This window comes from Zea mays, chromosome 9 (genome assembly GCF_902167145.1).
Source record: "Zea mays cultivar B73 chromosome 9, Zm-B73-REFERENCE-NAM-5.0, whole genome shotgun sequence".
Taxonomy (NCBI): Eukaryota; Viridiplantae; Streptophyta; class Magnoliopsida; order Poales; family Poaceae; genus Zea; species Zea mays.
Genome location: NC_050104.1, coordinates 136,673,588 through 136,689,330, shown reverse-complemented (window position 1 = coordinate 136,689,330; position 15,743 = coordinate 136,673,588). Strand labels below are relative to the sequence as shown.

At 46.3% G+C, this 15,743-nt stretch overlaps 1 protein-coding gene across 1 annotated transcript; it reads left to right on the top strand.

The window, feature by feature from the left end:
- Positions 1-267: 267 nt before the first annotated feature.
- Positions 268-1,264, top strand: LOC118473402 (transcription initiation factor TFIID subunit 9). Its single transcript, XM_035962690.1, has one exon. It carries the CDS (start codon positions 293-295, stop codon positions 647-649), a length of 357 nt encoding a protein of 118 aa, XP_035818583.1. The 5' UTR covers positions 268-292; the 3' UTR covers positions 650-1,264.
- Positions 1,265-15,743: the final 14,479 nt, after the last annotated feature.

Genomic DNA, 15,743 nt, shown 5'->3' with positions numbered 1-15,743 from the left:
CCGCAGCCGCTTCCTTTGCTCACACGCCCGCGCGCTCGAAATACTCCTAGGAGGAGGGTGCTCTAGGCGAACCAGGGCGACGGTACCGCCGCCGGAGAAGGTACCTATCGATCCACCCTCTCCCGCGATTCGGTTTTCTTGCTCCAGGCGGCGACGCCACACTCCCGAAACGCCGAAACCCCACACCAATCATGGACGCCGCCGGCGCGCGTCCATCGGCACCGTCGGCCGCTGCTGCCGCAGTCGCCGGGAGCCCCGGGACGCGCGGGTGGTGCGGGAGCTCCTGCGCTCGATGGGTCTCGGTGAGGGCGAGTACGAGCCCCGCGTCGTGCACCAGTTCCTGGACCTGGCCTACCGATACGTCGGAGACGTGCTAGGGGACGCCCAAGTCTACGCCGACCACGCCGGGAAGGCTCAGATCGACGCCGACGACGTCCGCCTCGCCATCCAGGCCAAGGTCAATTTCTCCTTCTCCCAGCCACCGCCGCGCGAGGTACCAATCCTACCCTATTCTCAGTTTGGGCAAATCAGTTGGCTTATGTTTATTTTCTTCTATCCCCGCCAAATCGTTGCTTTCTCCCTGGGTTGGTTTTATACGGCCGAGTCCATGAAACCTAGTTATTTTGCTGCCCGTGTAGTTGAAACTTGATTTCGAATTAGTTTTGTTTTTGCTGGATTAGTTTGGTCGAGAACCTGATATTTCTTTACCATTGTTTTTGTTAATATAATATTAATAAGAGTTTTGCTGGCATCTATCTAATCATGAAGTAGTATCTACTATTTATAGTCTTAGTGAAATTATGTCTTTTTAAATTTATTAATTGGTCCCTGCTCAATTCCGTTGATAGAGAGATGGAAATGTCGATATACAACATAGATTCAGATATATATTCAGAAAGAGTTTAGATACTAAAAGCCACATAGATTAGAGACAATAACATCCTAATCCAAAACATAACCATTAAGAGAAGATTCAGAATTCTAAACTACTACAAAAATTAATTATTCATGTGTTGTAATAAATTCTTGAAGTTTCAAAAGCTGTGTCTTCATGCATTCTAATGGTACTTATCATTCCCGTGCTGCATTGCAGAATATGGTGATCTTTTTACTTCCTATGTCTATAACAATTTTAGTTATTAAAACCACTTTGGCCATACACTAGGATCATATTGGTTAGGAACTAGCTTTCATATGGGAAAATGACAGCTAGTGCATTGCGTGCTACATAAGCTTTAAATGGTTCAGTTTGAAATTGATTGCCACCCACCAGGATCATCCATACACTAGGATCATCCATCTTTTAATGATTCCTCCACATTCTTAAACGTCATCTAAGACTAATACTTGGCATAATACAACTGCACTGAACTAATCTGCTTTGTCGTTTGGTTGTATTTGTCCTTCTGCCTCAGGTGTTTCTTGTGTTTCAAAATATGTTGAGAAGTTCATACAAAGTACGGGCCAACCTATGAGCAGAACCATATAATCAAGTGTTCCATCTGACCATTCAGTGATAAAGTGATGTTATGGGTATGAAGTGTTTGAGTGCTTCCTCACGACACCTAGTACTGAGTTTTAAGGTGCATTTCTCGAAGATTACAATGTCGCGAACACAATTGATTTCTCCTTGCTTGTTATGGGCATCAGCGACATCACTATGGATATTTATTGCCTTATGAGGGACATTCTTATTATGTTGATAAGAGATTTCTTTAAATGTGGAATTACTAAATACAATTAACGTGATCCCTGTTGATCCCTTGGACTCTTCGCAAAAAAAGTACAATATGTATTGCTCGCCTAGAAAATGATACATCAGTTACCTAAGGAAGTGTAGGAAGTACCAATTAACATTTGAAAAGAGTAAATTTCTTATTATTTTAAAAACATATAATTCCAACGATTTTTTACTAACATATTTATACTAATTACGAAGTGTGCTAATTAATTGTGTACTAAGTTACCGCCGTGCACTGTTCATAGAGCAAATAAAAATAAAACAAAAATTGGATGGTGGTTGAGTTAGTTGAAGATGAAAGTATATAATATTAGTGTAGTGGTGTCGGGGACCATAATTAGGGGTACCCTCAAGACTCCTAATTCTCAGCTGGTAACCCCCATCAGCATAAAGCTGCTAAGGCCTGATGGGTGCGACTAAGTCAGGGATCAGTCCATTCGAGCGACTCGATTACGCCTCGCCCGAGCCTAGCCTCGGACAAGGGCAGCCGACCCCGGAGGATTTCCGTCTCGCCCGAGGCCTCCCTCCAACGGCGAACATATTTCCGGCTCGCCCGAGGCCCTGCCTTCGCTAAGAAGCAACCCTGACTAAATCGCCGCACCGACCGACCAAGTCGCATGAGCATTTAATGCAAAGGTGGCCTGACACCTTTATCCTGACGCGCGCCCCCCGGCAGAGCCGAAGTGACCGCCGTCACTTCGCCGCTCCACTGACCGGCCTGACAGAAGGACAGCGCCGCCTACGCCACTCCGACTGCGGTGCCATTTGACAGAGTGAGGCTGACAGGCAGTCAGGCCCCGCCGGAGGCACCATAGGAAGCTCCGCTTCGCCCGACCCAGGGCTCGGACTCGGGCTAAGTCCCGGAAGACGGCGAACTCCGCTCCGCCCGACCCAGGGCTCGGACTCGGGCTAAGTCCCAGAAGACGACGAACTCCGCTTCGCCCGACCCCAGGGCTCGGACTCCGCCCTGGCCTCAGCCAACGACCTCCGCCTCGCCCGACCCAGGGGCTCGGACTCAGCCTCGGCCACGGAAGACAAACTCGACCTCGGCTTCGGAGGAGCCTCCGCATCGCCCAACCTAGGGCGCAGGCCAGCCACGTCAAAAGGAGGCGCCATCATCACCCTACCCCGAGCTGACTCGGGCCGTAGGGAACCAGACCGGCGTCCCCATCTGGCTAGCTCCGCCAGATAGGCAATGATGGCGCCCCGCATGCTCTATGACGACGGCGGCTCTCAGCCCCCTTACGGAAGCAAGAGGACGTCAGCAAGGACCCAACCGCTCCGACAGCTGTCCCTCCGCCAGGCTCCATCGCTCCTCCGACGGCCACGACATCACACCAGCTGGGTGCCAAAATCTCTCCGGCTGCCACGACGACATGTACTTAGGGCGCTAGCTCTCCCCCGCTAGACACGTAGCACTCTGCTACACCCCCCATTGTACACCTGGATCCTCTCCTTACGCCTATAAAAGGAAGGACCAGGGCCCTCTTAGAGAAGGTTGGCCGCGCGGGGACGAGGACGAGACAGGCGCTCGCTTGGGGCCGCTCGCTCCCTCTCCCGCGTGGACGCTTGTAACCCCCTACTGCAAGCGCACCCGACCTGGACGCGGGACGAACACGAAGGCCGCGGGATTCCCACCTCTCTCACGCCGGTCTCCGGCCGCCTCGCTCTCCCCCCTTCGCGCTCGCACTCGCGCTCGACCCATCTGGGCTGGGCACGCGGCGACACTCACTCGTCGGCCCAGGGACCTCCCGGTCTCGAAACACCGACAAGTGGGGTATAGAGATTTGATATAGGGGGAACCGCTGTAGAGCGTGGAGATATAGGGGGGAAGAGAACGCTGACGTGGCACGTGAGTGGGATATAGGGGGAGAATTTTAGGGGGAACGGTTGAACACAGTCTTATAGGGTTCACAATGTTGCCACCTGCCTGGTGTTCTGTATTAGGGGCTTTAGTTTCAAACCTGAAATAATTCCTAGAGATTTGGGTCTATCTTCAGGCCTGGCCTGGGTGCTGCATTTCTGCTCTGCTGAGGAGTATAGTACAAGGATAAGAGCCAATAGGTCTTTGTTGGTCGTTCGAATTGAAGAACTAACCTTATGCACAAAAATATAGTAAATTAGGCAGCGAACCAAACAGGACTGCACTGCATATTTGATGATTGAAGTCAAAGCAAGCAAAGAACCTCCTCTACTAGATACTATACAATCCAGTTCGCTCGTATGGCGGCACCGTCGTAATCCGCGCGCTCCATTTTGTTTTGAATGAGCCATGAATATATGCAGTCCGTGAAGCAAGCAGCGTGTGTGCGTTGTTGTTCAGTTGATACTACTATACTAGGAGTATTCTGTAGTCACATGCGTATGGAGCCATTCCAATGGCAAGGCGCAGCGCATGCACGTCCACCCCCCGTGTTGGTTTGGTTTCACGTGGACGACGATGCTCTCGCTGTCACTGATCGATGCTCCCTAGCTACTCGCTTGTTCCAACCGAACGTCTCGTCTCGCCTGCCAGCACGCATCCGGGGGCAATGACTAGTGCAGCAGAAACCCGGCACACGGCAGTGCTGACTCCCTAATTGTCGCCTCACGAGCAGCAGCTGCCTGCCTGCGTGCGGCCAAGCCTCGTCCGTCTGGCGTCTGGAGGCTGCACTGCATGCACGTCCGATCTTAGTCGAGGACTAGACGCCGGCGCCAGGGGGCTGGGGGGGGGGGGGGGGGGGGGGGGGGGGGGTGGTAGATCGAGGACGAGGACGGGCGGACGTACCCCGACGGTGACGGACGTGAAGCAGGCCTCGCGCCGCGCGCAGACCCCTCTCGTGAGGGGGGTGCCCAGTGGCGGACCCAGAAATTAGCCAAGACCCGGGCCGAAGCGACCATAAACTCTAATAGTAACATATAAAAAAATTTGTATGACAAAACAACGTTGTCATAAATGTTAAAGATGACATACAGGTTATACTGGCTCCTTCAAAATGTATCATATCAACATCAGTGCTTTTTGCTCCAGAAGCTTGAAGGAAATCATATTAAGAACGTGACTTGAAAGGTAATGTTGAATAAATTTAATAATATTAGTAATTGGTACATACCACTAGTACGAGGTAGATTCACCATGCGCATTCTCATGCCTTGAAAATAATCCAATATCGTTGCATACTCAATGCATGTAAATCTGTACTAACTATTAAGGCTCGATTGTAGACTGCCCCCGCCCTGCAACCGACGCTCCGCGCTGCCCGCCGCATCTCCCGCTCGCCTGCCGCCGCTTCTCCCGCACGCCCACCGCGATGCACGTCCGCCTCCGCTTCTCCCGCACGCCGCGCCTACCACACGCACGCCGCCCGCGCGCAGCACTCCCCCTCCGCGAATCACGCCACCTCCCGCATCCCCCCGTCGTCCACACGCACGCCGACCGCCGCGATGCACGCCCGCGCCAAGCACTCCCCCGCCGTACTCCCCAGCCGTGAAGCGCCCGCGCGCAGCACTCCCCCGCTGCAAATCCTGCAACCATCCGCACGCCAAGCGCCCGGTTCTGGTGAGGGTCCAGGTCGGTGGCTTTCAAGCACTTCTCGTCGTCGATGAAGTGCACGGGCAGGTCGGCGCGCAGGCCCAGCGCCACGAGGAAATTCTTGCGCAGGCACGGGGGCTCCTGTCCTGAGCTCCTCTCTGCGGCATCGGGCGACGGCGTCCGCGGGTGAGGCGGGACAGCGGCGCTGATGGGCTCCAACTCCAAGTCGCCGAATGGCGGCGGTGCCGATGCCTCGAGGAGGAATGTGACCGTGGCCCTGCCGCGAATCCCGCCACCCAGGTAGATCTGGCAGTCATTGTATTAATTTGGCAGTCATTGGATTTCTTTCTGAAAGTGTTGCATTCCTGGATTATCATTAATAAAGTCTGTTTCTATTTATCTTTTACTAAAATCATTCATGGCAGAAACTTGTGTAAGAGCAGACTTATGGTTCTTGAGTAGATGTGCAACACTAATGGTTTAGGACCTAAGAAGGGCATGCATAAGAAGAATTGTTTTCTAACATTTAAAACTGATTCTTGTTCTGCCTAACAATGTCAGCTCTTGATTCTTGAAAAGGATATCTGTGCATAAGAAGGAAGTTTATTCGTGTAACACCTAATATTTATGGTTGTGTTGCATAACAATGTTAGCTCTTAAAGAGTGGGTTCCAATTTGCTGAACTAGAGTGCCTTGTTATGCTGGAAAGTAATTTTTGGCATTTCTCTTCTCTTTATTGCGAGTTCTTTTGTTGGAAATGGAAATTCCAAGCACCCAGCCACCCAGGTAGTCTTATAGAAATTTATTTTATCAGGGACTACACTCTGATTTTACTGGGCCAAATTGTGGGAGTACAGCCTGTGTAGCTTTGATCAGAAATAAGCAACTCATTGTGGCAAATGCTGGTGACTCCCGCTGTGTCATCTCAAGGAATGGTCAGGTCAGATGTTGTTACTCCTTTTTTTGAGGAAACAGGAGGGGTTACCGCCCGACTAGCAGTTGCACTAAAAACAACACAATACAAAGGTTGTGCTATATTTTGAAATAAAGTTCATGTGTGATCCTCTCATTTTTTTCACTTCTTTCACAAAACACAGGCTGTACTCCCACAATTTGGTAGCGCGTGCGTCCCTGACCCCCCGAGCTCACGCAGTCCGGAGGTCCGTGCCCACCCCACCCCTCAGAGATTTCTCCCTCCCTGAGGAGCTAGAGGCGGCGGTGGCATGGCTGCGTCGGGAGAAGGAGGTCGCAGAGGATTTGAGTGGATTCAAGAGGAATAGATGGAGGTGGAGTCCTGATCTGGACTCCGCTGTGGTATGTGCATGGGATAAATCACATTTGGTTGGGATAGAACGAGGGAATGCAAGTTGGGATTGCTTGGCTGGTCATACAAGGTAATGTGCTCTCAGTTCAGAACTTCAAATATTGTTGGCTACACAAATTTCATCACATATGAATTATTGGGCTAATGTCTGCCTGATTGAAATTGATATAAATTAGGTGCTGCAGATGCATGGTTTGAGATCAGGGTTGTATAGACAACCAGTAAAGATATCAAGCAAAGGGTGATCAAATGGATATTTATGGTATGAATTTCAACCAATATGTTGTGTTTATCACCATTTTCCCTGCCTGAATAAAAAATACAAAATAATACCTTAAGGTTTTGCAGGTTTGATCTGTTCCGGGTTTCATGTAGGAATCAAGGAACTAGCTGAGGTCTCCTTCCCTCAAGATGACAAACAAACAAAAAAAACTACCCTCAAGGTGACCTAAACACAAAGGGATCTACATAATACCCTACAAGACTAGACCAGGTCTCCTTTCTGAAGGAGAGCTTTTTGCTTCAAAGACATCATTTATAAAACTTCTGAGGTATGAATAATTATTTTATGATGGTTCCTGTTCTAGGTGATTAGTCACACTAGGGAAAACAGTTTGTTCCTCCAATGATGGTTCCTGTTCTAGGTGATTAGTCAGGTGCATTATATGTTTCTCTGGTTTGATAACAATTGAGATGCTTGATTACTCCTCAACTCTGGAGAATTTCAAGGTAACATATAACTCTTGGTTAATGCCCCGAACTACCTCGCTATCTTTGTCCAAAGCTGTGGGAATCTACCCAAGGTAAGAATCATGAAACGGTTATCGGATTTGGTTGGTTCTTGAGCTGATTTTGTAAGTGCACCCCCGAATTGCTTTATTCAGATGTGTTTTGTGGCTTATTTATGTGTAAATCCCTTGAAGGTAGAGGGTCGAGGTAGGATTTGCTGTTCCAAGAAGAGGTATGCCATATGCCTGTGATGACTCATGTTTTGTGCATGCTTCAAATTTCAACTATATTCATTCATAAAGCTAGACTGCATTTTCTGTTGGGTTGTATACTGAAAAAATAAGTTCATGTTGCTAAACTGAAAGTTCCACTGTTTTCCTTAAAATCATGACATTTGGTATATATATTTACCCCAAGGATTTACCACCATCTACAACCAATCTAGAGCCTTTTAGTAAATTAAGCTATGAACCAATGCCATGATATTCAGTAATTTCATGTTTGATTAAATTAATTTCACCTATGTGTTCAGTTGTATGTTCTTCTTTTTATCTTGGTGATGTTTTTTAGTTCTTTGCTTGAAGCTACAAGAAGAGGCTAAAGGCGGTTCCCTTCTGCAAAATCAGCTTCACAATATTCCTATTAGTACATGGTCTCCACATACGGGGAGGTCAAGCAGTAGGCAACTCAGAACTTTGTTATTGAGTTATCCACTAAATACTTGCCTGGATATTCTGCTTCAAGGTATGCTGACAGCCTGACATTTCCGATGCAACATTTGTATTGATACTTTCATCTGATTCTAAGGATTATAAACGACAATCACGAACTATGCAATCAACTTAAGTATGTGATTTGTTCTTGAATAATACAGATAATAATTTTAGCTCAACAGTAAACATATGAACTAAGGTACCATGGAAAATACATAAATTACACCTGACATGATCAGTAGGATCATGCACCACATCACTTTAGTCTTAAGATCTAATATAGATTCCTGCAAATGTTCATTGGTTTTTTATCTGTTAGATTCCTGTAAAACTTGCTAAGTGTTACACCCAGATCTGTATACAGTTGTATACTCTAGGAAAAAGACTCTTTTATTAGAGTTCTTTTGCTACAGGAGATGATTTTTCCTCCCTCCCTAATGATAGAAAGACAATGTGGTTTCTTGTTCCTTGTAAATGGTGCTGATTTCAGTAATTTCATGTCATTATTTATCTGTTCAATGTTTTGTACGAGCCACTATTCTTATGAAATGATGAAATATTAGCATTTTGGATATAGTGATTGTACATAGTTTTTGAATTATTATTACTCTAAAAAACCATATACATCTATTTGATGGAGAGACCAAACGATGATAAAAACCAGGAGATAAATATCTTCCAATATGGAAGTTTTTCTTCTCTCAAAACCAAGAGATAAAAACCTTTATTTTAACTCCCCTGTCCAAATCTGAGAGGATACAAGAATCTGAATCTGACTCCGATGAATGAACACGAGGAGAATTCAGCTGACCCTCTTCTAGACACCATTAATTTCGAAATAAAGAAGTTAGTATTTCATTTGGTAAATATATATTGGCAAAGTGTAGTATTTCAATAGACAATTTACAGATGTAGCCCCATCACATGCCAGTGGTGGAGGGTCAAATTGATGAACTTGTCAACTTGTATAAAATTAGTTAAGTATATAAGTAAAAAAAGTTTATTGTAGAGTAAAATTGTTAATCTGAATGTTTATGTCACTTTGATTTGATTTTAACGTAGGGGAATCTTCTGATTTTGCGGGGAGTAAACCACTAAAGGTTCATTGTTTGATTTTCCATTATATGTGGCACAGAAATATCTTCCCTTTGATAAAACAACTAAGGGAGTTCTATTTTTTTTTTGACATCAGATAAAAATACCTTTTCACCTTTCCTGTTTGTGTTACATCCTATGTTTATAAGGCACACATTCTTTTTGCCAATTTGACTTCCGAAATCTTTGATCATCATGTATACCTAATATTAAAGATACATAAACTATGAGGCGGCATGTGGAACTGCAAATTCTCCATAATTGAATGGTTTATGATCACATGGCAATTAAGTGACAGAAACAAATCGATGGTCACCTGATGTTTGAAACGTACAAGATAAATTCAAATGCGGCAACTGTTACAGTATTACAGTTTAGTGGTCAGTTTGTGTTTTATAGGCTTGCATTGCATCTGATCCAATACTAGACAGCAATAAAGTCTTTTAATCCCAAATAAGTTGGGATACATTAGTTAGAAATTAGAACCCAACAGAGACCACATGTCAAGGTTAGGTCACATGAATAGCTGTTTTCCACACACTAATATTCAAGCTAAAACTTTAGTACATTGCATCCTTTCAAGACTCCATTATATCTGATCCAATCCTTCGCTCATTGCAAACTGTTGAGGAGGAATAACTATTTGGCAGATGCACTCATTACAAACTGTTGAGGAGGAATAACTATTTGGCAGATGCAGACATGCAGTAGCTTCACACTTGGTTCATCGGACAACAGTTCTTTGAACTGAGTACAGTGGAAGGCAACTGAACCTAACACCCATCCATGACCCAGCTTACATATAGGCAAGTTTTATAACATAGTCTGCTTCAAATATAACTTTTGATCTTGAGTTACGTATGCTTTCAGTCACTACTCTTCAACTATGCTGGTTCAGTCACTACTCTTTAGAACTGAGGGTTGTCTTCCTATAATAGGTGGTTTTACTGGGTTCTGCATCAGATCCTCGCATACAAGGTGACTTCACAAATTTAGCCAATAAGTTGTATAGCCGAGTGAAGCTATGTTTGACCTATGCTACGACGAGCCACCGTCACATTTGGTTAGTTTTATCTAATACGAGTTGGGTGCATATTTCCATTTCTGTAACCATTTCCTTTGAATCTGGTTTCTAATGGATTTTCCACCGATTTAAGATTTCCTGATAGAAAATTGTGCCTTGCATCTTAATGAAAAGAATGGTGCATCTGTTTTTTTTCTGCTAACACATGAGCTGTCAAGTTCATTTTTAAGATGATAGTACCACACAAGGTTGAAATGCTAAAGGATATATGGCACCTGTTCCGGTTCATAAAGGCAGTAACTTTGATGTAGTGTCACTTTTTAGTTGTGTGCTATAATAACTATTACTTATACATACCCACCCAAAAAAATCTTTGTGCCTGTTTCTGTTTGACCCTCCATCATGACAAAAATAATTCGGTTTGATTAAGGTAATGTGATGAATGCATGATTGAAGGCTTTATGGAAGCATACTATTTAACACCAATGATTGGTTCTGCTCATTATCTATTGTTATTTTGTTAAAAAAAGTCTTCTGGTACCCATTTTTTCTAGCTACCTGGTTATGATTCTCTCCATTTTCAGCAACATGCTAATGAGAAAAATGACACCAAACTAATGGAAAATGTAATCCATGTTCTATCAAGACATTTCTTACCGCTGCAACCAGGCACAACTGACATAGTCTTCAGGTATCTCATTGTATGTTCTGAGTTAGTTATATTAATGATGTTTACTATAGGTTTCGTTTGTTGTTTTTATATTACTGTAGACCATGATCTAGCCTCTATAAAATTTATTTTAGTGATTCATTGCATCATATTACTCCTATCTTTTTGCAATATAGTCGATGCCATGCATACGGACATGGAGGTTGTGTTCGAGGTGCTGAAGAGCCTAGAGGACGTTGAGGAGCTGGACCCCGAGTAGCTGCATGATCCTCACAAGCTGCACGCGTGCGTGGAGAAGGACACCTCCTTGTCGGACTCGTGCGGCGTCGACCCATTCGGGCTGGTGGTGATGGCGCCCGAAGGCATGCAGAGCAGGAACAGATCACCGTATTCTTCAGGGAGTGACCAGGATCTCAGCTTCTCGATCTATGCTTCTTTGTGATTTCTCTTCTAATTTGTCTACCTCCTTTTTCTGCCCGCAGATTGGAGCAAGAGCAAGGTGGTCAGATCTAGATCGAAAGTCAGTGAGACGAAAGCCGTTTTTACCTCACTGGTCAAGCAACACTATTCACTCTTTGATCCAACATGGGAAGCTTTATTTCCTGAAGCACTAGCTGGGAAGTCAGTGAGATGAAAGCTCACAAGGGCAGGTCCAAGGGCATTGATCTTCCCAGCACCTGCAAACGCTGCCTCAGCATCCATGCGCCTCTTGAAGATCACCTGGGCAGAGCTGGCACTGTTTGCAACATCTGGCTTCACTTCATTGACATGACCGTATTGGCTAAAGATATTGATAAGGTCACACTTTGTAGGAAATATGCATGGCCTGCTGAAGTGCAGCACCAGATGTTCTCTCTCTGCTGAAGACCACATGGTGATTTTCTCTCTCTGCTGAAGACCACATGCTGCTACAGAGAGCTGCCATAGCATTTCTCCACAAGATGCAAGTCCAACCATTTTGTTCTTCCAAGAAAATACTGGCAGTATCCTTTTTCCCTATGTACATATAAACCATACTTCATATGATGGGTCAACCATTCTGTTAAATTCTTTACTGTTAGAAATCGCTCACGATGACGCAGCAACTACAGTGCAATGTTTTTATGCTTTCCTATAGAGGGCATGCTATTTCTTACTTCTATTCTATTTATGCCATTCAAACTTGTAGCTCTCAATATTTTGTGGGTTTAAATGTTTTTGTTTTCTTTATTTGCGATACATCTAAATCTGATTTTCTTTGTAGGTATGGTGAGAGTGATGGTTATCCTTCTCAAAAAGGGAGAGATCAAGAAAGATGAGATATAAATTCATATGCTACCAGAACAAGAAAGATGAGAGCGGTTGGTGGCCAAGGCTCCTGAAAAGGACCTATGTTCTTGAAGGTTGACTGGACAAATGGTATGACGAGGATGTCGAAGATGTTGGATGTTAGAATTTTACTTTTGGTTGATTATGTTTTTTCTTATGCGCCTAACAAATCTAGATATGCAACCAGACATGCTTTATTCTTGTTCCTATTTTGTTTTCCTTATGTATTAATTCCTTAACTTGTAATGCACATGATGTTTTCCTGATGTATTAATTCCTTAACTTTTAAAGCACATGATGAAGGCTGGTTGTCGGGTAAGTTCTCTTAAACTTTGGTAAGCTTACGTATTATCGCTATGGATCTTTTGAATCAATTACAAGGTAATTCATTTAAAAATCATAGTAACACATGTGTACCTAAATATCATATATAAAAGTCAGTACGGTACTGATGGTTGCAATGTAGTGGTGAAACAACTAGATTAAAATAACAAAATTTATGTATGTATAGGATCACAAATGTATTAAGAAATCTTTTCTCATAACAGTACCGTGGTATTATGTGTTTCCGTTGCAACGCACGGGCACTCACCTAGTATCAATAATGAATATCTCAGGTTGGTCTTTCAAAACTATACAATCATAGAGAAGTCTACATCATACAATTTAGCAAGCTCAATTAACTTATCTCTTCTTCATTGCAATGTTCTATGCCTCTTTTTCATTTTGATTGTTACTGGCTCCTTGTATTGTATCTAAAACATTTTTCAAACACAATAAATCTCTATAAAACATTTAATGAACAATGACTAACCACTTTTGGAAGAAAAACTAAATCTGAAGTCACGGTTAAGATTTGCCATGAACAATGATGACGGACATGTGGAATCGAAGATAATCCAAAATTCTAAACCATGAACAAGACGGGGGGACGCTGGACGGGCGAGCCAGTGAGGTGACTGGTGAGCCGTAGCCCACACAGCCACAGCCGCAGCCGCAGGGCGCGACGGCGCGTGGCCGGGCGGGAGCGGGCGGGCGAGGCGAGCCGCAGGCGGCAGGCCCGCAGGCTGCAGCCGCAGCCGCACGACGCGTCCGCGCGTGGCCGGACGGGCAAGGCCACACCGCGCCACCGCCGCAGGGCGCGAGTGCGCGACGGCGCGACGACGCTTGGCCGGGCGAGGACGGGAGTGCGCGTGGCCGGTGGCCGGGCGACTCGGCGAGGGCAGAGGCGGCGGTCGCGGCGCCGTGGCGGCTAGGGTTCAATCTTTGCCTGTTCGGTGTCTGTCCGTGGGCGTGGGCTACGTAGAAGTTCTTTTTTTTTTTGCCTGCGCCCCGGGCCGTGGCCCAGGTGGCCATGGGCCTGGGTCCGCCCCTGGGGGTGCCCATGGCAGGGGGCAGCGACGACCTGCCCCCCTAGCTAGCCCTAGGCCCTAGCTGTGCTGCATGCATGCTGCGCCGTGCTCCCGCTCCCGCCTCCGCGGGGGGCTCGTCCGCTCGTTCGACAGGGCCAGGCGAGAATGAAACAAGGCACCACGCTCCCGTGCGGGGAGGCGACAAGCGCTGGCCCTGGCACGGCCGTACGTACGCGCGGCTGGGGGTATATGTCACCGTGCGTGAATGAACTGGCTTGCTAGGCCAAGCGCGGAGCCAAGCCTATATGCATGGCTGATGGCACGACGTCCTGCCTGCCGCCTCCGCGCGCCGCGACGTCTGCCGTGCCCGGGATCCATCGATCCGTCCGTGGCTTCGTCTGCTCGCTGTGTGTCGCTAGCTAGCTTGTTCTCGCTCGGCTGCGAGAGCAAGAGCGAGAGCGAGCTGATGCATGGTATCTGCCCGGGCGCATGCAAACGGGTCACAGGAGACGCGGAGCCGTCTGTCACGAGATCGTTGTAGCGATCGATGCGGCTGCCACCGTGCCCCCAGGATCAGGATCATTCAGGAATCGGGACGCCTGCTCCGCTCCGCTCGTCTCGCTTGGCAGGGCCGGTGTGTAGCCCAGCCGTGTGTGTTGTGTTCCCTGGCGAAATGACACCGCACGCAGCTTTTAAAATTATTGAGTAAAGTTGTCGTTGTAGATGCCAGATTTAGACTCTAAGCTCTTTCGTCAGTAATAGAGAGCTAAAATAAATTGTAAAGAAACATTTAGATCGTGATCCATTACTATTTCTACGTACAACACACAAGCACATATATAAGATAATGTCTATGCGAACACAAGGTTGACTTGTCCGTTGTGGTTCGGGTTGATAATGAGTGATTGTCAACAGGTAGCACTCTAGGGTAGTCAGTGGACTGACCAGATTGTGAGATTATGCTTGTGCAACTATGTTGGTCGACTTGTGGTGTGCAAGTGTGGAGCACGAGAACGGTGGTCGATGGCTGAGGTGAAGGTCATGCGGGCTCGTGCTGATGGACCGGGAGCAGTGAAGGGCGAGTGCTGGGTCTTGACTGACGGATCAGAGCAGCCAGGTGACCAACTGCGGTGGCTGACACCTGAGACACGCACTTGTGCGAGGACGTGGTGGAGTGGACCGTGTTGGCGGCGTGGTCGAGGACTGGCGGGACACGCGTCTGATCGTGGAGGACGTGCATGAGGTGCGGTGCGCACGACAGGTTTTATGGTTTGAGCCTCAAAACCACCCAGCGCTACAGATGCTGGGTTTTGCTGAGTTACGTTTGAGCCTCAAAACTCGGCGGTGGCGGTTCCGGATTGAACCGGTGGCGGCACGCGGCGTGATCACGGAGGGTGCGTCAAGGCGAAGCAACTCCGTGTGAAGGACGTGGCCTTCGGATCGAAAACCTAGGAGTTGGTCCATTTCGCCCCCGGTGGAGTGGATATGCTCTATGTAAATAGGGGTAGTTTATGAAGTGAGAATAACCCTCTATAAATAGAGGGGAGAACTGGTTGGTTCAGCATCACTTGGCTGACATTTGTTTTGAGCACTCATTCTAGAGCTCCTAGTTTTCTCTCTAGGTAGACACCAGTTGAGCCGAGGGTTCCGCAGTGATTTTGTACTTCGACTGTTTTCTTTATTTTCAAGTTTAATCAGAGGAAGGGTCGCTGGTCCGGCCCACAAGGTTCTTTGGCTTCAAATCTCAGTTTGTACCCTTGCTGAAATTTCTGAAGTTTTATAGTCTTGGTTTCTTTTTTTACCGATCTTGTATTGTTGGTGAAAAACCTTTGATTCCTTTGAAAGGTTTTGGTTTGGGGATTGATTGGTGGTGAGTTGCACTCTTCGGACCACTGCATACACCTAGTTGTTGCAGATTTTGGTCGCGATTTGAGTAAAACTCAGTTTGAACTCGTTCTAGAAAACTCCAACAAAAACCCAATTTCTGTTATATTTTTAAATCTGAGGGTGATTCACAAGTCGGATTGAGCTCAAAATTTGGGGAGATCTTGGAAACGTATTTGCTCATGTGTGTGTAAAATTTCGTCTCAATCAGAGTTCGTTTGGTTCAGTTTTGAATTCAAAAACAGAATTTCGTACTACTGAAAACAACACTTGTTGACGATACTGTATTGGACCGTTTTGGACTTTTTAGTGTCCGATTTGCGATCTGTTTGTTTTGCTGGTCTCATGTGAGTATTAGGAACGTTTTGTAATCATGAGATCACTCGTTCGCT

What these genes read in the sequence shown, in the direction of transcription:
- LOC118473402 (XM_035962690.1), top strand. Translation starts at nt 293, where the DNA reads ATGGGTCTCGGTGAGGGCGAGTACGAGCCCCGCGTCGTGCACCAGTTC.